Source organism: Chlorocebus sabaeus, chromosome 8 (genome assembly GCF_047675955.1).
Source record: "Chlorocebus sabaeus isolate Y175 chromosome 8, mChlSab1.0.hap1, whole genome shotgun sequence".
Classification (NCBI taxonomy): Eukaryota; Metazoa; Chordata; class Mammalia; order Primates; family Cercopithecidae; genus Chlorocebus; species Chlorocebus sabaeus.
This window is the reverse complement of record NC_132911.1, coordinates 60,166,664-60,193,861: the sequence shown is the minus strand read 5'-3', so window position 1 is coordinate 60,193,861 and position 27,198 is coordinate 60,166,664. Positions and strand designations below refer to the sequence as shown.

The 27,198-nt window shown below is 42.8% G+C and overlaps 1 protein-coding gene across 2 annotated transcripts in view; it reads right to left on the bottom strand.

Moving 5' to 3' along the window:
- LYN (LYN proto-oncogene, Src family tyrosine kinase) overlaps positions 1-27,198 on the bottom strand; it is a 137,680-nt gene that overhangs the window by 33,828 nt on the left and 76,654 nt on the right. For both annotated transcript variants that reach the window (XM_008000679.3, XM_008000680.3), the window contains exons 8-10: positions 26,816-26,968; positions 13,563-13,745; positions 10,621-10,697 (exon numbers count right to left, since the gene is read on the bottom strand). In XM_008000679.3, the coding sequence (XP_007998870.1) occupies positions 10,621-10,697; positions 13,563-13,745; positions 26,816-26,968 (413 nt within the window). The remainder of the gene's footprint in view (positions 1-10,620; positions 10,698-13,562; positions 13,746-26,815; positions 26,969-27,198) is intronic.

The window sequence follows — 27,198 nt, the reverse complement described above, 5'->3', positions numbered from 1 at the left end:
CTGACAAAGCTATGGCTCAGGGGGACACTGTGTGGCCACCTCCCGGGGACTGTGGCCTGCCTAGGTGGAATGCCGCCTGTGCACATGGGCTCTGAGCCCTACTGAGGCAGGGCCTCTGGAGGGCTGTCAGCTGCAGGCCTCATCTCCAAGGAACAGGTCTTGCTGTGGGGAGGGTATGAGGCCAGGAGGCAGCAACTGTGGCAGGAGCTCTGTTGGGGTCTTCCGCACCAGGGTAGGTGGCCCTCTGGCAGCCCTGGAGACGCTGTGGCATCCCTCTGAGCCTTGGGCAGGGTGTGAGGCTGCTGCTTGGCAGAGAGGAGCTGCCTTAGAAACCATACCAAGGAACCCAGACACACCATTTCCTGGGGTGACACAGAATCAGGGTGAGATCTGCAGAGCTGTGCTGGGTGGAGGCCTGAGATCCACACCTCAGTGAAACCTGGGGAAACGCATTCCAGGCACCAAACTGACCTCAGAATACACATTTAAGTCAAACCGGTCTTAATTGGGGGCAAGGGCTACTTTTGGTGACTCAGTTTTTAAATGCTTCTCATTGTGTTTCACAAAGCCCCACGAGCTGCATAGCTACAGACACAAACGCTTCCAGCATGTGCTCCGAGGGTGGGCGAAGAATGCTGTGTTTCTACAGAAGTCTACAAAACCATGTATTTTTAAAAATCAATAATTTAAATTCCTCTCTCAGTCATTTTATTTCATTTTATTCCATCACAGAAGAAGGCCAGCCTACTTTAAAAAATAAGAATGAGGCTGGGCGCGGTTGCTCACACCTGTAATCCCAGCACTTTGGGAGGCCAAGGTGGGCGAATCACCTGAAGTCAGGAGTTCAGGATCAGCCTGGCCAACATGGTAAACCTTCTCTCTACTAATAATACAAAAATTAGCTGGGCGTGGCACATGTTTGTGATCCCAGCTACTCTCAGGCTGAGGCAGGAGAATTGCTTGAGCCTGGGAGGCGGAGGATGCAGTGAGCCGAGATCGTGCTATTGCACTCCAGCCTGGGTGACGAGAGTGAAACTCTGTCTCAAAAAAAAGAATGAGAAGTGCATGGTTCCATTTAAGTACAAAGAGAAATCACATTTTTTTCAAGAATGAGGTGTGCTAAGTGGTCAGGGAGGCATGGAGAGAAAAGCGGCAGCAGAGGAGAAAGAAAAAGAGGAAGGGGAGTCAGCCAGGGCTAGGGAGAAGGCTGTGCAGGCAGAGAACAGGGTTCTAGGAATCAGGAAGAGGGAGAGAGGCCGAGGGCTTGGCTTCCACCCAAACCGTGTCACTGAGAAGGGTCCGGTCAGGTTCTCAAAGACTTCCCTGTCGCAAAGTCCCATGGCAGTTTCCCTGTTCTCTGACTGCGCGTCAGAACTCCCTGTCGCCTGCGCTGCAACCCCACCTCCTCCTTACAGGCTACTGTGCGTCTGGTGTCCCCAGTCTACTCTCTGACTTGACCCTCTCAGCCCTTTCTTTGGGGTCTGTCTGGGGATATCCTCTGTCCCTTCCCACACTCTCTAGGGGACCTCATCCAACCCCTATTTATATGACTGTCTGCGGCGCCAGCCTCCCTGAAGCCTCTAGCCCCAGACCCCTATACTAAAACGCCTGTCCATGCTAGCTGCCCATCTGTAGCTGATGTTTCATGGCACTTCAAACCCAGTATAGCAAAGCTAATTTCATCAGCCACCTCAACCCCGTGCCCGCAATGGCGGTCCTCAGTTGCCCCACGCACATTCCCTCTCTATTTCTATGTGCCTGTGATAGGGAACACTGACCTCGCTCAGGCCCATCCTCCCTCCCTCATCCCTGGACTCTAGCTTTCACCCCTTCTAATCATTTTTGTATACGGTGGCTGGGGCAATTTTTAAAGCACAAGTCTCATCCTATCACATTCCTGCTGAAATGCTCAGTCGATCCCCATTATCCCCAGGCAACTCACCTCAGTTTCATAACTCAGGCCTCACACCTGCTTCAGGGGCAGCACCAGGAAAGCCACTTGGTTGAGAGGTTTAATTATCTCCGGACTTGGGCTGAACTCCTTCGGGTGCTTCTTGGCTTTAGTGAAGGGGTGGGGAGAGGGCCTAAGAATCTAGCTCTGAATTGAAAAAGCTCGGAATAAGTCCTGTCTGTTTCAGGGTGTACCCTTTAGACACGAACTCTGTTTGTTTTTGTTTTGTTTTTTTAGAGGCAGGGTCTTGCCCTGTCACCTAGGCTGGAGTGCAGTGGGTGTGATCATAGCTCACTTGAGCCTCAACTTCCCAGGTACAATTGATCCTCTCGTCTCAAGATCCTGAGTAGCTGGGATTACAGGCACGACCATCACGCCCGGCTAATTTTTTTTTTTTTTTTTGGTAAAGATAGGAGTCTCACTGTGTTGCCCAGGCTGGGCTCAAACTCCTGGCCTCAAGCAACCCTCACACTTCAGCCTCCCAAAGTGCTGGGATTACAGGCATGTGCCGGGCAGAGACGAGCTCTGGGCTAGAACGCACACTCTCCTATTCCTTTTCCATCCCACCCTTCCTGGTCTCAGTTTTAAAAAACAAAACAAAAACAGCAACAAAAACAGTAATAAAACAAAATCTTAGGAGCATGAAAAGCTGAGAACTCTGTGATTCTCCAATAGTCAAAACAGACCAATTTCTATAAAGAACACCTTGGTGTGTTGAAGGAGAACAGAGGTAACATGAATACATATTACAGTAAATACAAAAAGCATCCACTAATGACTAAAAGGCATACTTTGACTAAAAGGGTAAAACTGTAAGTCCTGTTGAAACTATTTGCTGAGTACAAGCATTTTTATTTTGTACAGATACATTTTTTAAACTAGAGTTATCTACAAAACAGTTTACTCTTCCACAACTCAGAGTGAACAGGTCTAGTTTTTTTTTTTTTGAGATGGAGTTTTGCTCTTGTTGCCCAGGTTGGAGTGCAGCAGCACGAACTTGGCTCCGCCTTCTCAGTTCAAGCGATTCTCCTGCCTCAGCCTCCTCAGTAGCTGGGACTACAGGCACACACCACCACACCCAGCTAACTTCTGTATTTTTAGTAGAGACAGGGTTTCACCATGTTGGCCAGGCTGGTCTCGAACTACTGACCTCAGGTGATCCACCCACCTCGGCTTCCCAAAGTGCTGGGATTACAGCCATGAGCCACTGTGCTGGGTCTAGTTTCCTTAAGGTCCATGTCTCTCAGAGTGCCCCCCAAGTTGTTCTCTTCATATACTCCCACTTGCACCCCCATGTACTCCTTTTCTGTGCCCTTATGCACCAGGTTCCTACAACTGAAGACCCATCCCTGCATCCACATCTCTTCCCAAGCCAGCAGGGCTAATCTTGGCTCTTAGGGTCACCTCTTCCAGAAAGCCCACCTTCCGCCTGCTAGCCCACCCTACTACGCTCCATTCTTCTCCATGTATTCTGAAAGTAGTATGTGGTACCTGCTCTGACAGCCCTTGCCGTATCCCGGGGCTGTACCCTGTCTTTTCCTGCAACTTACCTGCCCCCAATTCCATACCATGTGCCCTTTGCTCATCCCTCCTGACACAGTGCCTGGCTATGCTCAGGACAGGTGTGTGGGTGAAAGGGAGGGGGCCACACCAAGAGGGTGAAGGGGGCTCAGGGAGAGCAAGCCATGTGCTGGAGACAAAGGTCAGCTGGAATTTACCCTCCACTGCTCCCTTCAAAATGCTTTATTTCCTTCCTTCCTTTTTTTTTTCTTTCTTTCTTTATTTTCTTTTTTTTTTTTTTTTTTTTTTTTTTTTTTGAGATGGAGTCTCACTCTGTCACTCAGGCTGGAGTGCAGTGGCGTGATCTTGGCTCACTGCAACCTCTGCCTCCTGAGTTCAAGTGCTTCTCCTACCTCAGCCTTCGGAGTAGCTGGGATTACAGGCACGTACCACCAAGCCTGGTTAATTTCAAGCTGCTTTCATCTCCACTTTTCAACTGTGACCAGCTGGTGATAAACTCTGCCCACTCCTAAACCATTTAGGTTCAATTCTAGCCTTGCAAGCTTCCACGATGAGTACCCAAAGAGAATAGTATTTTGTGACTTACGGTAAGCACTCACCAGAAATTGCCACCTCTGGTCAAAGTAACATTAAGATAAGAGACAGATCTCGCCTGCAGGCCAAAAGCGCCACCACCTTCGACATATACTAACCCAAAGCTTCCCAATCAAATTTAAAACAAAAATAAATTCTGCCTTATTTGCTATTTTAACAGCCAGTCTTGATTCCTCTTGCTTAAATATGCAAAACAGCCCCATCCCTACCTTAACAACAACAAAAAAAGAGTTCCTGTTTTATACTATTTTTAAATGACAGTTTCCTATTCCTTTGGCTTTTTCAGAAGGAAACTGCGTATGATCCACTTTTGCAATTCTGACAGTAACTGTAGTTTCATTTGTCCATTTTCTAAGTTTTCATGGTCAAAGTTTAAGCTGAAAACATAACACTCATTATTCAAAAAAGATAAATAGAGCATTTAAGTGCCCAACATGTGGGTACTGCATTAACGTGATACATTTTTGTTCCTTTATTTAGAGCAATGTTAAAATCTTATATCAATGTCATCTGCATAGCCTCAGAATCATTAGTTGCAACTTTTGGAGACGATTCACATAGATAGTCTAAATAGAAGGAGAGGTCCCTAGTCATGGAATATTAGAGCTGAGGCTGTGGGAAACCTAACCCGTGCCTCCCATCTCAAAGATGAGGACACTGGGGCCCACAAAGTGATTTTCCCCACGCAGAAGCAGGTTTTCCGGTTCTTGGCTCTGATTTCTCCATCATTAACATCATCTAGGCTCCATTTAAAAAATCACAGCAACATTTCTCAAATTCTGAGAAAGAGCTAATTACCAGTTGTGTTAACATTTGTATACTGAGAAAGCTCCAAGCGATGCCCACTCAGGGACCACCACATCCTGACCACTATGTGGCCCCTGTATCCAGAGCGGCACCCGGCTCAGATTCCTCTATGAAATTCATGAATGCCTTCTTCAGTGCTGGCTGTTTTTCTCTCTAAGGAGGCTCTTGTGCTTGAAAGAGTGATTGGGAGTGTGTAGGCCTCAGTAAGAGTCATGTATGAGAATTTCCACGTGGAGGGGAGATTATATGTGGAGTGGGGAGTGGATCTGGCCTCCTGGTTAAACCACAAACCACGTCAATCACCTGCGGCTTCTACTTGCCATCACATCTGACTCAACATCTCAATGCAACTCTCCCTCCAGTTTAAGTGAACTAAACATGAGGACACTATCAATCAAAGATTATTACTAATGAAAGCTTTGAAGATAAAGCAGATGATTCACTGAGATTATAGCCTTGAGGTAGAATATGAGCATCTAACACATCTCTTACGTTCCAGACAAAGAGACAGAAGAAGAGACTCACTTTGGATGGTATTGGCAAATATTCTAGAAACTTCCCCCTCTAGACCCTTCAAGCCTTCAAACTTACCCTTCAAACTTACTAGACCCTTCAAATTTACCACCAACATACTGGTAAGTTTCAACCAAGAGATATTACAAAGGATTCCAAATCTATACACTGTTTTCTCACTCAGTAGCTACAACTATGAGGATGTGCTCAGAAAGCTCTGCTGTTAAAAGGCCCTCCTACTCAAAAAGGTCGAGAACTTCCTAGACAGAATTTTCCTACCTTCCTCATTTTACCAATTTCCACTTTAAAATGTGGCTTTAAATTTAATACTGGGGGCAAAATATACCTTGAGCATAACCTCTACCTTGGCAATAAAGACTTTTGAGGTGAAAAAATCTAAAGAAAACATTAATTTTGATGGTCAAAATCCATAACGGGGAAAATGCATATCACAGTAGTGTTGAGTGCAAAATGACCATAGCAGCAACTGTAACCATGAGACAACAGCAGGCTGCAGAGGAAAGAATCAGTTATCTTGAGTCAGAAGTCCCTGGATCAAGTCCCAGCAATTCCGCATACTAGCTCAGTAACCTCGGACAAGTCCAAGTTCACCTCATTAACTGTAAGAGGTACTAAACAACAAAATATATGCTTTCAAGGCTGTTGGGTTCAAATTAGATAATGGAGGTGTAAGTGTGGCATCAACCAGAAGAAGCTAAAATAAATGTTACTTGTTGCCATGATAATAACAACAACTCTGATTTTGCAATTTTTTTGTTTTGCTTTGTTTTGTAGATTCTTGCCATGTTGTCCAGGCTGGTCCTGAATTTCTGGCCTCAAGCAATCCTCCCGTTTCAGCCTCCCAAGTAGCTGAGACCATAGGTGCATGCCACTTTTCTTGGCTTGATTTTGCAGTTTTTACTGACATTTAACTCACAAACAATTGTTTCATTTTTAGTAATTTTTGCACTTGAGATACTGCCACCAAAGAGTAATAAATGCTTTGATTCACTTGGTCTGGATTACAAGATGATTTATTTGCTCTCCAAACTGCAACTGTAAATTTTTCACTTCTTTTTCCTCTCAGTTTGACAAGTCTATGATTCCATCTCGGCTTCTGATGAAGGAAATCCCCACTGGTTTTAACCCCTTGTCTTTCCAAGCTCATTTTTTCTTCTCTGACATGGGGCCTAAAAGCTGGAAGGGAATTATGCAAAGTCTCTCTGCTCTGAAAGTATCAAACTTCCTTTGCAAAGAGGTATTTTCCTATTTCAGCACAAAAAGCACTAAATTGCTTAATTTAATACAAAAAGAAAAGCAATGGGTAAAGCTGCTCTAGTCAAGATTTCTTGATCTATGTTGAATGGGCTATGGATTGTTGGAGAGTATGGATTATTACACTTGGGCTCAGACAAGTCTTTCAGAACTCATCCTGCGACAGGAAGTGATGAAATCAGCTCTCACATGAACTGTGAGACTGTCATGTGCACTAGCCACTTCCTGTCTCAATGGGCAACAGGGGAATATGGACGGGAGAGTAGGGCATGGGGAAGTGGGTAGTGGGGAGCGGGAAGAAGAGGCCAGATATAGACGGTGGGAAAAGTCCCAACTCTGCCCCTCACAGTTTCCCTTATTCGTCTAGGGCTGGGATTAAGTAAACTGGGTTATTTCTACTCCCAATGACCAATCTTTCATTGTGAAAATCTGCTGAATTTAACTACCCCCTGTGAACCTTAAATTTCCCAACTCTGATGCTATTGACGAGGGTTATGGAAGACAGCAAGCCACATCATTATCGCATAGCATACTAACTGTTTAGTTAGAGCTAACACAGCAAATGGACTTCTCTAATTCCTCTTCTGCTTTATCCCTAAATTCCCACCCTAAAGAGTAAAGTAGGGGTAAGGTATAGAAAAGGTTGGATTATCGAAGTATCTGGGCACCAGCTATCTCTGTCACCCTTGGGCAACTTTAATAATACTTACTCTTGTCATGATATTCACTATGGAAAAGTGATAGAGTTAATTAGTGGCACATGATAGAGAAGGAAAGGTAAGATGATGCAGAGATGGCCTTCTTGGCACAGACATATCATTTCAGAAAGGTGTGTGAAGGAGGAGGAGGAGCACTGGGCAGCAGTGGTCATCAGTGAGGGCATTCCGGGGGGCCAAGGGAGCAGGCGCAGTGAGCAGAAAGTAGAAGTGGAAGGTGTGGGATATCAGGCTGAAGCTGAAGCGTACATGCCCTACTCCTTGTTGCCAAGGGTAAGACCCCCTTCTCAAATTATCTGTATTATAATAAGAAAAGCCGGCCGGGCGCAGTGGCTCAAGCCTGTAATCCCAGCACTTTGGGAGGCCGAGACGGGTGGCTCACGAGGTCAGGAGATCGAGACCATCCTGGTTAACACAGTGAAACCCCGTCTCTACTAAAAAAATACAAAAAAACTAGCCGGGCATGGTGGCGGGCGCCTGTAGTCCCAGCTACTCAGGAGGCTGAGGCAGGAGAATGACGTAAACCCGGGAGGCGGAGCTTGCAGTGAGCTGAGATCTGGCCACTGCACTCCAGCCTGGGCGACAAAGCGAGACTTCATCTCAAAAAAAAAAAAAAAAAAAAAAGAAAAGCCACAGGTACAAGAAGCAGATAATAATTAAGGATGGAGAACAGGTGGTCTCACCAGCGCCACCTTGAGGGAAGGGCTGGGAAAGAGTCTGAGTGAGGTTTGCAGCTTGAGCAAAGATGAACTCAAAAGGAGCCAGTGCTTAGTTGTAAAGAAAATGAATTTTGTGCTGAATGAACACACTTAGGGTCCTGCCGGCTGCTGCTGACCCGTGACTCTTCCAGTGACACTGAGCAGTTCATGCACTTGAGCCAGATGTCCCATGGGTTCCACCAAGGGGCCACTGCTAGGAAAGAGACCCTAGACCTGTGAACGTGAGCTCACCTGGCACGGGCTGGATTTGGTAAACTGGCTTGGGTGGAGACCAGTGGTGCTGGCCTTTATTGCCCCCAGCCCCTCCTATCACCGAGGAGTCTCAGCCCCATCAGAGTTGACAGGAGAGTCAACGGAAGCCCCTGGAATCCACAGCACAATGGTCATAGTCAATGCCAGACTCTGTGGTAACCTTCCTCATAAGCTACGAAGGTCTAGAAAGTAACTTCTCCCCCTATTCACTCCTAGGTTAGAAAAATTACTCTTTGAGGTAATGGTAGTAATTCACTAAAGACTCAGCATAGAGGCCTTGACTTGAACCTTAAAAATTTCGACTCTGTCAGGATAAAGTCTTACGAGATAAGCCATGCAAAACCCAATACAAAATACCCATGTGACAAAATAAAGTCATTCTCTGGGTATAGTACGTACCCAAATGTGTATAATTTCTGTCCTAAAGAACTGTGGGCACAGATCAGACCCCCAGCAGATGGAATGGCTGTGACCACTCAGGCCCTCCAGGCCATGTGTCCCAATGTTCCATAGCCCTGTCCAAGCGTGACAAACCTTTGTTACACTCTTCAAGTCTCTTGATCCATGGGGACACCCAAATCACCACCTGAGTAGAGGGCCTCATTGATCCGTGTAAGTATGACCCAAGTTTATCAGACCTTCTGCTTTCTCCATTTCCTGATCTGTTTTCTACACAGGTTCTAGAGCTGTGCCCAACCCCACTTATTCCTCCTAAGTGGGACTTATTCCTCCTAAGTGGGACTTATTCCTCCTAAGTGCAGAGACGTGGTTTTCAAACTATAGTTCTGGAAACCTTGGAATCCCATGGAGCATCCCAGGGGCCAGCATACACTTTGAGGACAGGGTTAAAAAGGGAGGGCTGCTGGGTCCTTTCCTTACTCCTCTGTTCCACCATAGCAATTATGTTTCTTTCTTATTAGATGTTGGCATCTCAGGGCACACTTGAATTTCTAACTCAGATGAGGAACCTGTTAGGCTTGCCAAGTCCCGGAGGCGGAGAGGATGCCTGAGCAGTGTGACTCACCCATCACACACCTTTACTGGAAGGATGGGCACTGCCCTCCCTTGGGTTTTCCCAGCTTCCACCAGCAGGCTCTGAGGTGCTTGTGCCCGTGCCAAGCATGTGACACAACAACATCTGTGTTTGATGTGATCCTCAACAACATCTCCTTAAAGTAGGAATGACCTTTCTGTTTTATAGGCGAATAAAGTAGCCCAAATAGGTAAAGGGCTTCCAAAATTGAAGCAGTATGGCTATCGAGTGGCAGAGCCAGGACACAAACTCCAGTCTCCAGGTTCTGAATGCCAACTTAGCCCACGATGCTCTATTACAGAACCTGTGTCCAGCCCTACCTTATGTGAGGTGCTTCACCTCTGTACTCATGCATTCCTTGGATCTCATATTCCCAAGAAGGCTGTAGCAATTTCCTAACTAAAAGAGGGTGTGAGGGAAGAAGTGGGAGTAAAACTACAGGGACCAGCCTTCCCTAGAACTTCTATAAATCTCTTGCTACATACACTGAGCTTCATGAAACCACCCATTGCCAATAGTGAAAAACAAGCAAGCAAATTACTGAACATGACTAATGGACACAATGAAAGTAGTAAAAGTCAGCAGCTGGCATCATTCAAGTGTGCATTTCCTTGATATTTTGGGCACATGGCGGGGCTTCTGGATAACCTGCTTCTGCTCTTAAATACACTTCAGGAAACATGTTATTCCAAAGTAAATAAACAGGCAACTCCTAGACTAGTTCTAAAAATAGTACAAATGAATATTTCACAGAATCCTGATGGCACATCCGATGAGAACGAGCGAGAAGCAGCGTAGCAGGAAAAGGACATAGTTCCTCTGTTTTCAAGAATACGGAAGACTTAAAAGTATGCATACATTCTATTCGTAACTTAAATAAAACGTATGCATCACTTAAAAGCTGCGGTGCTTACATAGTATGGAACTGCCTCTCTCAAATGCTGAGAAAGTGATTGATTCAACTGCACTGTTTCTGTGATTTGTGAAATGAACACAAAGAGGTTGACTCAGCTTATAGAAGATGATATTCAGGTCAAAACTCAAGACGTGCACACAATCCATGTGAATCTCCTATTACTATCTCCAAGAATTGCACTGTAGAAGGTCTTTTTCTCATAACTGCTGCTGGGAAACATTCAACAGAAATTCCTTCTCCCTGGAACAATAACTCCTTCATGAATTTGATGCAGGGAAGTCTTCGCAAATGCACATGCACATGGGGCTTTCTGAATATGTTACCTGAGCAGAAAAGTCAATGAGCTTTGGAAGCAGCACTTTGCCACCTTCATCGCTCTTCAGGAAATCCAGCAAACTGCCTATGGAGAAAGAAAGAACAAGTTAGTGCAGTTCAAACACGCAAGAAAAAATCCAAACAAAATTCACATCATCATTATTATTACAGGGGAACCCCCCACAATATGATTGGCTTTGCAATTCTCTATGGTTAAATAAAGCCTTTTCCCGGCATTGGTCAAACCCAGTCCCCTCTAATCTGTTACCTTTGACCTGATGTGAAACATGGCATGTGCTCCAGGTGAGAATGTGGGTGGACACCACTTTTCTCACTACAGGTGTCTGAGAACCATGCATTTCAGAGTACTTGCCACCGTGATCCACTCACTGCAGCCTCCCAATCTTTAGCGAGCTCACTGGAAGGCCTACCCTCTGCAGACACTTAGCCAGGTTCACTCCCTTCTGTATCCAGCAAAAAGCACAGAACTTGGCACATACTGTAGGTGCTCAATGAATGTTTTTTGAGACAGGGTCTTACTTGCCACCCAGGCTGGAGTGCAGTGGCATGATTACAGCTCACTGTAGCATCAGCCTCCCAAGCTCAAGCAATCCTTCCACTTCCAGCCTTCCACGTAGCTGAGGGTACATGCCATCACATCCAGCTAATTCTTTTATTTTTTTGGAGAGATAGGATTTCACCATGTTGCCCAGGCTGGTCTCAAATTCCTGGATTCAAGCAATCCTCCCACCTTGGCCTCCCAAAGTGCTGAGATTACAGGAGTGAGCCACCACGCCTGGCCTCAATGAGTATTTGATGAGTGAACTGCACTTTGGAAAAAAGTGAAACTTACCTAAGAAGGAGTGTGCTGCTGAGCAAACTCTCCAACCTCCATGGCTTCATCTCTAAAACAAGACCTGTTTTTCCCCTAGAACTTTAAGTAGCAGCCTCACGGGTAGCCTTGGTCAAGTTGTTTACCTCATCTAGGTCTCTGTAAAATGGGCATGTACTAGAGGCTATATTAGAGTTTTGGGGAGGTTGGAATCAAATGTTGCATCCAAAGCACATACCATGATGGTTGGCAGGTAGCAAATGCTCAGTAAACATTATGCAATCTCATCCATGACACAGAACAATAGTACTTAGCCCTCAGGCTGCTGAAAAGACTAAGTGAGATCACCCATAGAAAGCACCAAGAGCAGTCTGGTGTATAGTAAGTGCTCAGTAAATATTAGGCATCGTTGGCAAGGCTTGGTGGCTCATGCCTATAATCCCAGCACTTTGGGAAGCCAAGGCAGGTGGATCACCTGAGGTCAGGAGTTCAAGACCAGCCTGGCCAACATGGTGAAATCCTGTCTCTACTAAAAAATACAAAAATTAGCTGGGCATGGTTGCAAGCACCTGTAATCTCAGCTACTCAGGAGGCTGAGGCAGGAGAATCGCTGGAACCTGGGAGGCAGAGGTTGCAGTGAGCTGAGATAGTGCCACTGCACTCCAGCCTGGGTGATAGAGAGAGAATCTGTCTCAAAAAAAAAAAAAAAAAAAAAAAAAAAAAAAATATATATATATATATATATATATATATATATATATATATATGGCATTGTTATATAGGAAAACTCATATTAACATCTACCATTAAGAATACTCTAAGTTAATTAATTCAACAATATTTACTGAACTCCTATAAGGTGTCCGGCTCTGAGCCTGAATTCTGAGCTATAGCAACCCAAGCCACAAGAGCTAATTGGTTTGTTTGCTTTAAAACAAACAAACAATGTCCTTGTTTGGAAGGACTCTGAGTGACTGATCTTTTGAAACACAGATATTAAATAAGAAAATATAATATCCATCTTTTGAATCTATTCAGCTATGACATCATACTATCATCTCCATTGTGCATGAGATGATTGTTAATCCTGGATCATTGCTTATGTTTCCTCATTACTTCTGAGGACTTTTAAAAAAATAATTTGGCAGTTTATTAGTATGTTTCCTGAACTGGAGGAGAACACAGGAAGAAGGACGTTGATTCAAAGTCTTCTATGTGAAGGTGATCACAGTAGAAGAAAAATTGATTGCTTGAAGTCTATTCTCCTGCAATTCTGTGACTACATAGAACTTTAACCTCCGCAAGTTTTAAAAAACATTAATATTTAAAAGTGACACCCTGAACATTTAGATAATGCTGGAAAGGAAAATGAATATTAGATAACGCTAAGGAACAAAAAGAGGCTGGGTGCTCACGCCTGTAATCCTAGCACTTTGGGAGGCCGAGGAGGGCAGATTGCCTGAGCTCAGGAGTTCGAGACCAGCCTGGCCAACATGGCAAAACCCCATCTCCACTAAAAATACAAAAAATTAGCTGGGCATGGCAGCATGTGCCTGTAGTCCTAGCTACTAGGGAGGTTGAGGCAGAAGAATCACTTGAACCCGGGAGGCAGAGGTTGCAGTAAGCAGAGATTGCACCACTGTACTCAAGCCTGGCCAACAGTGTGAGACGTCTCCAAAAAACAAAAACAAAAACAAAAAACAAAAACAAAAAGAAAGAGGAATTTGGTACTGAACAATCTGTACTAAATCTGTAGTATTAGAATTCTGGGAACTCACATTTTAAGCATATGACAAAAAATATTCCTTTTTGAAATACATAGTAATTCATTTGATAAATATTTATTGGGAGGTGACTAGATATGGGGTACTATTCTCGGGGGAATAGGTACATGCAGGTAGATGCAGAGAAAACAGGGAGATTAGATTTCAATTCTGTGACATGGGACTACTTCTGGTGATTAGGTTTATAAACTGCTTTGTCTTCCCGTATTTCCTGATTTTTCAGTAGTGTGTATACTGTTTGATAATTAAACTATTTGAGTGACTCTGAACACTTACACATTTTACTTTCTGAGTTTGAAGCCCTTGCAAGCTCTGGGCAGTGAGAGGAACTCACCCTTGGCCATGTACTCGGTGATGATGTAAATGGGCTCCTCCCTGGTGACCACAGCGTACAGCCTCACGAGCTTATCATGCTGCAGGGTCTTCATGAGGTTGGCTTCTTCCAGGAAGGCTTGCACAGACATAGTGCCCGGCTTCAGGGTTTTCACAGCCACCTTGGTACTGTTGTTATAGTAACCTAGGAAGAAAAAAGAAGGTGGGTATGCTTTATAAAACAGAAAATTTAGCTGGAGGCAATGGCTCATGCCTGTAATCCCAGCACTTTGGGAGGCCTAGGCGGGTGGGTCACTTGAGGTCAGGTGTTCAAAACCAGCCTGGCTAAAATGGTGAAACCCCGTCTCTACTAAAAAAACAAAAATTAGCTGGGCGTGGTGGCAGGCGCCTGTAATTCCAGCTACTTAGGAAGCTGAGACAACAGAATTACTTGAACCAGGGAGCTGGAGGTTGCGGTGAACTGAGATCATACCACTGCACTCCAGCCTGGGTGACAAGAGTGCAACTCCGTCTCAAAAAAAAAAAAAAAATTTAAAACTTCACTTTGTAGATGCAGAGTTAGCAAAAAATTTAATTACAGATAGAAAAAGCCTGAGTTAAAACACTATGTAGTGATAAAATTAGGGAGGCTAGATGAAAAGTAGGAATTTTCTTTACCAAAAAATGTTTAAATTATTCAAAAATCAAAACATTTCTATGAAATAATAGTAAAAAAAGTTTTTATTGGCACTCTACCATGAGGACTAATATTTGTCCTCTATTTATTGATTTATTTATTTTTAGACTAAGTCTTGCTCTGTCGTCCAGGCTGGAGTGCCATGGCACGATCTTGGCTCACTGCAACCTCCACCTCCTGGTTTCAAGTGATTCTCATGCCTCAGCCTCCCGAGTAGCTGGGTTTACAGGTGCCCACCACCACACCTGGCTAATTTTTGTATTTTTAGTAGAGACGGGGTTTCACCATGCTGGCCAGGCTAGTCTCAAACTCTTGACCTCAAGTGGTCCGCCAGCCTCAGCCTCTCAAAGTGCTGGGATTACAAGCGTGAGCCACTGTGCCCAGCTGAGGACTAATATTTTTCTCTAATAATAAAATGTTCTTTATTCAAGACAAAAAAAAAAAACCAAAACTCTATATATGCTATAATCCCTTACATACATATACATACACACAGGCATACACTCACATTATAATCCCCATTTTCAAATGCAGACATATTTTATAGATACACAGACACATATATAAACAATGGTCTGGAAGAAAATACACCAAAATACACCAAATGCTGGTTATTCCCAATGGTGCAATTATGAGTGATTTTAATTTTGCTTACCATATCTTTTAACTATTTACCAAATTTTCTTTAAAACAGGTGTTCTTTATAAAAATTACTTACATATACTATCTTTGAAGTACAATATACTAGAGTCAAACAAGCACTTCCCAAAATTTGCAGACAACTGGACTTGGGTGACTGTTAGTGAAAAAGGATCCCCCACTGAAAGGACAGGGAGCCCCTCCCTCCACTCCTCCCCCACCCAGGAGATGCAGCAGGTGCCCTGGGAGGACTTCAGGGGAAAAGCCTGCCTTTGTTCACCCCAGCATTTCCCACACTTTCTTGACCTCAGAACACTTGTTCAAGTAGCTTCTTACACTGCATGAAACACGCTCTGGGCAATACTGACTCCTTAGTATGGTCCCCCTGAGGCACCACCCTTCTGGGACTGGGATTGAGCACTTTAACCCTGACTTTCTCTTGGGAAAGCCTTTTCTCAGTAATTTGGCAAAGCAGAAATATTAATAATCATATTCTTCCTTTCCGTCCTCTCTTCTGTTTCCACCTTTCTCTTGAAATGTAAAAAAAAAAAAAAAAAGTGGGGAAGGGAGTAGCAGCTGGTGGTGCCACTGCAACTCTCCTTGCAGGTTCCTGCTGCCTGGTGCACAACAGCTGGATAGCACCTGCCCTAAGGAAAGGTGACGTGGAGTGGACGGTCCCCTTTTTAGGGTGCAAGAGAATCTGTATGTGAATAGCATAGAAAGATGACTGGAAGCCTGCCGAGTAAAACAGCAGTGATTATCCCTGGCTGGTAGAATTTGGAGTGACTTCTGCTTTCTCTTGTTCTTTTCTATTCTGATTGTATTTGTCGAGGAGTATGTACGCTTTTCTTTTCTCTTCTCTTCTCTTTCTTTTTTTTCAGGAGAGACAGGGTTTTGCCATGTTGGCCAGGCTGGTCTCAAACTCCTGACTTCAGCTGATCTGCCCACCTTGGTCTCCCAAAGTGCTGGGATTGTAGGCATGAGCCACTGTGCCTAGTCAAGTATGTACTTTTTAATAAAATGATTTTTTAAAATAATAAAGAAATGTATTCGACATCTCTTTCCAAGCCTTCAAACAAGTCAGAAAAATTTCATTTATAGCTAGCAGTCAACCTGTCCAGTGATGTTTCTTCTGGTCATGAAGACTGATTCCTCTATCAAATGTTTTATTTTGTACTCCACTTTGGTTAATACTTAGGAGCTTGCAGTGCTCTATAGAAAAACAAGGCTAGACAAGGTGGCTCATGCCTGTAATTCTAGCACTTTGAGGGGCAGGAGGATCGCTTGAGCCCAGGAGTTCAAGACCAACCTGGGCAATATAGTGAGACTCCCATCTTTAAAACAAAAGAAAGAAAAGAAGTAGAAGAATGCAGTATAAAATAAGTGTTAGAACATATGGAGAAGATAGTAACATAAAGCTGACAAAAAACATCCTAGGTCCTTTTAAAAAGCCACCACCTACCTAAAATAATGGAATTATGAATATATTAAATTGTTCTGCCATCTAAATGCATAATTACAAGCAATATGGTATTTTCTGTAGATCTTAAGAGTTATTTTAAAGTATATTCCACCAACAAAAGACTTTTAATATTACATTTAAATCAAAAAGGGTTTATTATAATTTTTTTAAAGTTTATAAACCCTAACCCTAACCCCAGCCCTAACTCTAACCCTAAGTTACATGAGCATATCCATAGCAAATCACAACAGGAAAATACATGATATAAAATATATGAAAATACATAAAATATATGATACATATAACTGCCAGGAACTGGCATCCAGAATATATAAAGGATTCTCACAAATCAATAAGAAAAATCAGAAGAAATAGGCAAAGGCTTGGATAGGCATTTCAAAAGAAGAAATTCATATGACTAATAAACATGTGAAAAGTACTCAATCTTCTCAGTAACCAGAGAAATGCAAATAAAGTCATGAGAAACCACTGCCGAGCTTAGCAAAAATTTTAAAAGTCTGGCAATATCAAGTGCTGCTGAGCACCTGCCCCTTGGGAGGGACTCTGGGGCAGCTGCCCTAGGCCCCATTCTGTGTTCTTTGCTGAGCATCACTGAAATTCAATTGCAGAGCTTCTGTGACAACATCTAAGGTGCCCGTGAAGGATGCTGAGTGCATAATTCCTTCTGGATAACCACCTACGGCCTGTGCTGCCTTGGGGCCCACATCTCTCTAAGTACAGCTCTGCTAGTTGGGAAAGGGGACATGGGGACTGGCATATTGCTGGTGAGAATCTAAGCTGGGACCGGCACTTTGAAAAATAAGTTGGCAATAACTTAGAAGAGCTGAAGATTCATACACCTTATGATCCAGCAAATCCACTCCCACTCACCCTGGAGAAATTCACGCATGCTTGGACCAGCACAAAAATATGCAGCACATTGTTCATAGCAGCCCAAACTGGGAACAACTCTGATACAGTCTGGATGTTTGTCCTCTCCAAATCTCATGGAGATATTTGTTCCCCAGTGTTGGAGGTGGGGCCTGGAGGGAGGTATTTGGGTCATGGGAATGAATCCCTCATGAATGGCTTGGGGCCATCCCCGTGCTAAAGAGTGAGTTCTCGCTCTATTAGTTCACAAGAGAGTTGGTTATCTAAAAGCATGGCACCTCTTTTGGTCACTGTCTTGCTCTCACTGTGTGACATGCTCGCCCCGTTTTGCCTTCCTTTTTGAATGGAAGCTTCCCGAGGCTTCATTAGAAGCAGAGACAGGTGCCATGTTTCTTGTACAATCTGCAGAACTGTGAGCCAAATAAACTTTTTCTTTATAAGTTACCCAGTCTCAAGTATTCCTTTAGCACAGCAAAATGGACTAACACGAACTCCAATTTCATCAGTAAATGGTGAAATAAATGGATAAACGATCACATATCTTGAAAACACATGCAGCACAACACAATATAGCATGAAGATAAATAAACCATAGCCACACCCAAAAGCATGGATGCATCTCACCAACACCATATGGAATGAAGATGAATGAACCATAGCCACAGATGCATCTCACCAACATGACATGGGATGAAGACGAATGAACCGTAGCCACACCTAAAAGCACAGGTGCATCTCACAAACACAACATGGGATGAAGATGAATGAACTATAGCCACACCCAAAAGCATGGATGCATCTCACCGACCATAGGGACTGAAGATGAATGAATTGTAGCCACACCCAAAAGCACAGATGCACCTCACCAACACCATATGGCATGAAGATGAATGAACTGTAACCACACCCAAAAGCATGGATACATCTCACCAACATGACATGGGATGAATGAACTGTAGCCACACTCAAAAGCATGGATGCATCTCACAAACATGATATGGAATGAAGATGAATGAACTGTAGCCACACAAAAAAGCATGGATGCATCTCACCAACACCATATGGAATGAAGATGAATGAACTGTAGCCACACCCAAAAGCACAGATGCATCTTACCAACACCATACGGAATGAAGATGAATGAACTGTAGCTACACCCAAAAGCATAGATGCATCTCACCAACCCGTGGAGTAAAAGAGGCAAGACATAAAAGAGCATATTTGGTATAAGTCATTCATATAAAGTACAAAAACAGGCAAAACTGAGCTATATTTTTGGGGGATACACACATCTCCATATACAAAAGTGGTAAAATTAAGAAGAAAAGTCAGGAAACCATCAGGAAGGTCAGAATAGCTGTTGTCTCTAGGGGACAGGTAGGGTGTGGGTGGGAGGGGATGGGTGGAGGGTGGGGGCTTCTGGGGCTAGCAAGTTTCCTTTCAGATGTCCACACACCAGTTTTTGCTTTGTAATTATTTGTGAAATTAGATATTTGTGTTTGCATTTTCTGCTTGCTTGTTAGATTATATAGCAATAAAAGTTAAAGAAACTAAACCATTTCCCTTTTGCTATCATAAAAACAATGGAGCTCATGGAGACTCTTATACAATAGAAAAGTATGAGTAAAGGATGACGGGAAAAAAAAACGCTTTCCAAGGTTGGGAGGAAAGTTATCAGGAAATATTGCAGCTGCAGATATTTTAAATACTGATAAGGAGTTTGAGGTGAGTGGTAGATAAAGCAGCTGTATCAAACATGGTCCAAGAATGGCAGCAGCTCCCAGATGATCTCTTAGGGCCGTGACATTGAAACAATAGGGTGGTTTTCATCCCTCTGTTAAAGGCATGATTTTTATTCAGTGCTAAGGATCAAATCATAGGTTTCCAAGATATTCTCCGGTAGTTTGAAGGTTCAAATTAACCTAGTCATGGAGATTTGGGTAGTTAATATGGATGAAAAATTATGTTAAAAAAATCTTTTTGAGCTAGTAAAAAGTGTCTTGTGGAGTGCCACTTTGCCACAGTTAAAGAAATCTGATGTGGCACCTTGAGAGTGCTCTAGTACCGGCTGTGACTGGCTGGCTAAAAAGTGCCCACGTACTGCAAAAGGGAGAGTGGTTTTTAAAAAATGCATGCAGTTGATTTTGGGAGTGGGTTGGTGATTAATCTCAAGGCAGTTGGTTCAAATGAGAATTTATCGAGCAAAATTCAATTTAAAATAAGTTTCCTTCCTTCCTCAGGGTCTCTTCATAGACCAAGCAGTCAGAGGAAACATCGTCCTTAGCCTAGCTGCCCAGTTGATTCCCTGGGAATAGGACAATCCGCAGAGGAAGCATGTCACCCAAGTCAGATGTCACAAGGATCACACAAACAAGAGGAAACAGCTTGAAGCAGAGACAACTCTTTCTTTTATCCCCACCCAGCCCCTTCCCCCAAAGAACAGGTCACTTCCTAGTATTTGTTCACTGCATTTCAGGCCAAAAAAATGCAGACCATAAAATGAAATGGGTTGTCCGTGAACAATTCCTTATGTTTAATAAAAATATTAACTTACTTGGTTAATAGTGATAGAATTTTAATTGTTATTTTTCTATCAATGAGAAAAGCTGGCCTGCTTATCCTTTGAGAAACTAAAAAGGATAAGAGAAAACTAAATTCTGGCAGCTCAAAATTGGGAGAGGGGGTATCCTTCAGCCTGTTTGTAATATAAAATCACCAATCACAACTCTTTTGGTTGTATTCCCAATATTCCTCTGCTATGTGTATTCAACGTATTTAAATTATTTCCGGAGTGAAGAAGGAGCTCCCTGACTGACAGGCAAACTCAGTCCCTACAAGCAAAACATCCCAAGTCAAAATTTTCTATTTTTTTCTCTTCTATTTTCTTTTCTTCGCCTTCCCTTCTTTTCCTTCCTTCCTCCATTCAACATAAGACTGGAAGAAGGCCAGGCGCAGTGGCTCATTCCTGTAATCCCAGAACTTTGGGAGGCCCAGGCGGGCGGATCACGAGGTCAGGAGATAGAGACCACAGTGAAACTCTGTCTCTACTAAAAATACAAAAAATTAGCCGGGCGCGGTGGCAGGTGCGTGTAGTCCCAGCTACTCGGGAGGCTGAGGCAGCAGAATGGCACTGAACCCGGGAGGCGGGGCTTGTAGTGAGCCGAGATCGCGCCACTGCACTCCAGCCTGGGCGATGGAGCAAGACTCTGTCTCAAAAAAAAAAAAAAAAAAAAAAAAAGACTGGAAGAAAAGCACAAGTAAAAAATGAACACTGATCACTGCCAATATCCTGGTAGTGATGTTGTACTATAGTTTTACAAGATGTTACTACAAGGGGAAACTGGGTAAATGGTACATGGGATCTCTCTGTATCATTTCTTTTATATATTTGCCTGCTTTATTGAAATATAATTCATATACCATGCCATTTACCCATTTAAAGTATATAGTTCATCAGTTATTTGCATATTCAGAATTGTACAATCATCACCACAATCAGCTTTAGAATGTTGTCATGACTCCAAAAAGAAATCCCATGCTCATTAGCAGTCACTCCTACCATACTCCCAGCCCCCAGCCCCAGGCAACCAGTCATCTACTTTCTAACTCTAGATTTGCCTATTCTGGACATTGCATATAAATGGAACAGTATAATATGTGCTCCTTTGGGACTGATTTCTTTCAGTTAACATAGTGTTATTATACATCATCCATAAAACAACATGGCATCCATGTTGAAGCATGCCAGGTCATTTTTTTTTTATTGCCAAATACTCCATTGTATGAATATACCACATTTTATTGACCCATTCATCATCTGATGGACATTTGGGTTGTTTGTACTTTTTGGCTATTACAAATAATGCTACTATGAACACTCATGTACAAGTTTCTGTGTGGACATATGTTATCCTTTTTGTATTATTTCTTACAATGACATGTAAATCCACAATTATCTCAAAATAAAAAAAATTAAAAAGCAAAAATACAAACAACTTCTATTTAGTGGGGAAACCCTGGGCAATTTCTTTCCTCTACTGTGTAGCCTTTGCACTAATATGACACATTTTCTTTCTAAAGTTGAACTTACCTGCACAATTTCTTTCAATTGTTATGCAATCCCTCTGAGACAGGTTCCATTAAACCCCACTTTAGATGAGGCTCTACTGCCTCTGTCATTTAAAACATTATTAGTAAATCAAGTAAAAAACACAATTTAAAAAGGGAGAAAAGGACTTGAACATAAGTTTCTCCAAAGAAGATGTAGAAATGACCAGGAAGGACATGAAAAGATGCTTGGTCACTAATTATTTGGAAAACACAAATCAAAACTACAGTAAGATACCATCTCACATCTATTAAAATGACAACTACCAAAAAAGCCAACCAGCCAACAAAAAAAATCCCCAAAACAGAAAATAACAACTGCTGGTGAGGCTGTGGAGAAACGGAACACTTATACACTGTCAGTGGGAATGCAAAATGGTGTAGCCAATATAGAAAACAGTACGGCAGTGCCTCAAAATTTTAAAGATAGAAGAATTACAGGATCCAGCAATTCCACTACTGGATTTATACTCAAAGGAATGGAAAATAAGGTCTCAGAGAGGTATCTGTGCACCCATGTTCACAGTGGCATATTCACAATAGCCAAAATGTAGAAACAACCTAATTGTCCATCAACAGATGAATAAACAAAATATTACGTATGCATATAAAGGAATATCATTCAGCCTTAAAAAGCAAATACATTCTGACACATGCTACGACATAACATAAACCTTGGAGACATCACGCTACGTGAAGTAAGCCAGAGTCAAAAAGACACACTGTATGATTCTAATTATTTGAGGTACCTAAGGTAGTCAAATTCATAGAGACAGAAAGTAGCATGGTGGTTGCCAGAAGCTGGAGGGAGAGGGGATCAGGAAGTTGGTGTTAAAGAGTACAGTCTATCAGTTTTATCAGATGAAAAGAGAGTATGGAGATTGTTTGCATAACAATGTAGATGCATTTAACCTACTGAACTGTATACCTAAACATCGCTAAAAAGCAAATTTTATGTCGTGTATTTTACCACAATTTTTAAAAACAGAATGAACAAATCTATTCAAGTGATGCATTTTCTCAAGATTTTTACTCTGTTTCAGACAGTCTACAAAGTAACAATTTGCATAGAACAATCACATACTTTCCAACACCCCATTCTCCTCTCTTCTAAACTTGTTTCTCCCAGGCACCACCTGGCTATATGATAAGCAAAAGTTATCTAAAATCAAGGTTGTGTGCAGGAAAGGAAGAGAAATAGACAGGGGCATCTGGTGTATCTGGAATTAGAAGCAAGGAGGTTTTCCCAATCCCAGAAAGGACCAATGTTCTTAAGCTCCAGGTGCACAATTTTAGTGCAGACTTGCACCTTACGACAGAACAGGGGATGTAAGCAGGTCTGCTGAGGTGTGCGCCCCAGGCTGCCTAGATCCTGACTTCTTGCCCCCAGCCTCACCAGGCACCCCTTGGCGGATACACTGACACCACAGCTGACAGCAGCACTTTTGATGCCAGGCATCCAGGCTGGCAGCAACTGCATATTTATTTATTTATTTTTTGAAATGGGGTTTCACTCTGTCACCCAGGTTGGAGCGCAGTGGTGCAATCTCAGCTCACTGCAACCTCCACCTCCCAGGCTCGAGCGATCCTCCCACCTCAGCCTCCTGAGTAGATGGAAACACAGGTGCAACACCATCACGCTCAACTAATTTTCTTTGTATTCTTGGTAGAGACAAGGTTTCACCATGTTGTTCAGGCTGGTCTCGAACTTCTGAGCTCAGGCGATCTACCTGCCTCCGCATCCCGAAGTGCCAGCATTACAGGTGTGAGTCACTGTGCCTTGCCAACAACTGCATCTTTAAAAACAGTGTTACTGAGAAATAATTCACTCAAGCAGTTGGATTTGAACGTACTTGGTTCACTATACTTATCTCTCAGGTGCAAACAGCATGCAATTTGATGCTTTATCCTGGCTTCACAGTTGAATAGGAGAGGCTGGAACAAAATTCCAAGCCATCACTTTATATGCAGGGCTACTGATTTAGGGTGAACCAGTACATCCTGGTTAACCTCCCTCTACATTTCTTTTCATGACAGACATGTTAATTACTTTACCAGCAAATACCCATAGGAAAGTCTAATTGGATTATTTATAGTTCTGTTTTATGATTAAAATTGGGGAAAAGGCATCAAAATATAGCTTCCAATAACTAGAATCAAATACAAAAAAGTGATGATAAAAAAATAGGGCACATGGAGTCAGACTCTGGGAAACATTCTAGGTACATAATCTCATTCTTCCTTTGAACAACTGATAAGATAGGAGTTTGTCCGTTTCACTGATGTGGAAACTGAGGCTAGGGAAGTCAAATTAACTTAGAAACAGTATAGCAAATAACTGAGTCCAGGGTTCCCAGATGCCAGAGCAGCCTGGCTCTCTCACTGCCTTGAATGACCTTGAGTAAGTTGCTTATCTGATTCTCAGTGATGTTGTTTATCAAATGATCACAGAAACGCCTGTCTCATTCGCAGTGCTACAGCAATGAGTATGTGAGAATGCCAATGCAAATGCACTTAGAGCAGGGCCCGTAGAGCCTGTACACTCTTTTTTCCTTTCCTCCTGTCTTCTCCTCCTTCTCCCCACGCAAAGTCACAGTAAGTACTCAGATGGACTAAGAGCACAATTAACTGTGATAGTGATCCTGGTTTTCCTGCCAATACTCTCAGTGAACAGACAGGGAAGCCGGGAAGAGAAGGCAGAAGTCCCTGGTTCTTGATGTGAGCCGGTGGGGTTGGAACAGATATGTTCAATGAGCAAGGGAGGAGGACAGAAAGGACTGAAGCTTTATAGAGAAGTGGCGGCTTCTAAGAGTGAAGAGAATTTGCAGATTATGCTGAAACCATTTGGAGAAAGTTCTTTTTACACAATCTTAAAGAAACTTCCCACAGAGTATTTATTTATTACAAAAGGGAGTAAAAAGTTGCCATGGAGAAACTAAATTTAAATGATCCATTTAAACTTTTGGATCACTTTAAATAAAAGTGATGGTGGATCACTGTAGACAAAATCAAATAGAACATCATTAAGAACAGGACCGGCTAATACTGTGCCTCCTGACAGGTGCACTGAGAACACAGCACTGCTTAGGTGCTTAGACACTCTTCACAAAACTCAGCAAGTCACATCTGCACTTAGTCTCAGGTGGTCAACAACAATAATAACATCTATGTATGTGTACGTAAATAAAAGAACAAGAAAATTAGGACAATATTAACAACCGGTGAATCTACATGAAGGGTATACAATATTCATTATACTATTCCTGCTCCATTCTGTAGATTTGGAAAAAAACAAATATAAACATCATCGGAGGAAAAAAGAAGCCAAGTCATTTTTTTAATGAGCAGATAACAGTTTTGTGGTTCTTCAAAAAGTTCAACAGAGGCGTACCACATGCCCCAGCAATTGAACTCCTAGGTTTATACACTAGAGAAATGAAAACGTGTCCACATAATAATTTGTATGTGAACGTTCATATGGCATTATTCATAACAGTCCAAAGGTAAAAACAACTGAAAAGTCCACTAATGGATAAGTAGATAAACAAACTCTGGTATAGTCATGCAATGGAATATTACTCAGCCATAAAACAAGAAAATTCGAATACGTTCTACAACATGGATGAACCTTGAAAACATTATGCTAGGTGAAATACGCCAGACACAAAAGGACAAATAAATGATTCCACTTATACGAGGTACCTAGAGTGGTTAAATTCATAGAGACAGAAAGAATGGTGGCTGCCAGGGGCTGAGTGGTGGGAGAAATGAAAAGTGATCGTGTATTGGGTACATTGTTTCCTTTTGGGATGATGAAAACATTTTGGAAGTAGATGGAGGTGGTGGCTGCACAATATTGTGAATGTACTAAATGTCACTGAATTGTTCGTTTTAAATGATTAATTACGTCATGTGAATTTCATGTTAATTAAAAAAAGAGCACATAGAGAAATGAGGAGGAAGATGTTCCAACTTAGACAACAGAGTGTGCATGGGAAGAGACAACATTCAGAGTGAGCACTCACACCCATGAATCTGCTGAGTGGAACAGAAACGGAGGACCTGATTTGTACTGCCAACCAGTTCTGACACGTGCCAATCCAAACGGAGAATGTGAAGTCATGTAATTACAGTTTACCTGAATTCTGCAAATATGTGCAGAAAGACTTACAGTGCAGTAAGAATTAATGATAGGCTGGCTCCGTATGTGCCGTGTTTAAGAGACACTTCGGCTTAAGAGGGGCCAACAGGAGAAAGTGAGCAAGGCTGTGATCCCAGGGGCCAAGACTGTAGAGGGAAAACCTGGATGCAGAGGTGACATGCCCATGTGGCTGCAGCTTCTGTTCTGCCGGGGCTGGAGAGTGTTTAAAAGCCATCTGCCCCTTCCATTTAGAAATCACATTTGCTTTCACTCAACAAAGCTGACACAGAAAAAGTGACCCAGTCAGATGTGTGTGACCTAACATGTTACCCTTTCCAGAAATAACCACACATTCCATTAGAGCCATTAAAAGAATGTTATGCTTTAGAATTTTTGTTCTAAAAACCTCTTATCACTAAAGAAATTCACATTCACTATGAAAACATATATTTATTTATTTATTTATTTATTTATTTATTTATTTATTGAGAGGCAGGGTCTCACTGTGTCACCCAGGCTGGAGTACAGGAGTGCCATCTCAGTCCACTACAGCCTCGACCTCCTTGGCTCAAGTGATCCTCCCACCTCAGCCTCCCAAGTAGCTGGAACTACAGGCACACACCATGGCACCTGGCTAATTTCTTTATTTGTAGAGACGGGGTCTCCCTATGCTGCTCAGGCTGTTCTCGGCCTCCTAGGATCAAGCAATCTTCCTGCCTCGGCCTCCCAAAGTGCTGGGATTACAGGCATGAGCCGCTGTTCTCAGCCCACTATAAAACTTTTTTAAAAGTAGGTAGATGAAAAGAATCCCCTGGAAAAAGCCACTGCTATAATCTTGCTGCACTTCTTGCCAGCCTGAGAAGGCAATACTTAATGGTAAGAAACGATTTATTCAGGATGTGACTTTGAGAACCTCAGAAACTTTCTTGGTGACCCTCAAATTATAATACATTGAGGCTTTCTATTAAGCCAATGGGTCCCAGCCCTAAGATAACCTTTCCCAGAGACGGAAGCAAATTTCTTGCGCTTGAACTGTGCATCCAGAGAATCTGGCGATGAGGGAATCATGAAGAAATGGGCAGATGATCAAGATAAATACCCATTACTCCCCTCCTTACAAACATTAAGAGAATTACTAAGTCGCAAGAAAGAGCAAGAGCTGAAGTAAATAGATTTTGCAGGCCAGTTCTCAACCCCGACGGACACAGGAAAACAAAATTAACGATGCTTCTGACATAATTTAGTGTCTGGCTCAGAAGCTGATCGAAATTGGCTTGAGCCTTTACTTCTTCTGTCACGATCTCTAGAAGGACATAGGCCCCCGAGCCACGCACTTACCCATCCAGACTTCCCCAAACTGCCCAGCGCCGAGCCTTTTCACCAACTTGATGGACTCCCGGGGGATCTCCCAGGCATCTTTATCCCATGGCTTCTGTGGCTTGGGACTGATACAAGCCTTCTCCAATCTTCTGCACAAGCCATCTGGCTGCTCTAATTTGAAACGGAAAAATTAAGGTTAAGAACTGCTGTACTTTGGACTTCACCTGTGTCTATAAAGAAGAGTTTCAACTAGGAGCCTTATAATGTCCAACCTGCCACAGTCTGTGAACTAAAATGCATCCTTCACATAATTGTGACTTTTGAAATTTGTGGGTTTTTTTGTTTATTCTTCTTTTTTTTTGAGATGAAGTTTCACTCTTGTCATCAAGGCTGGAGTGCAA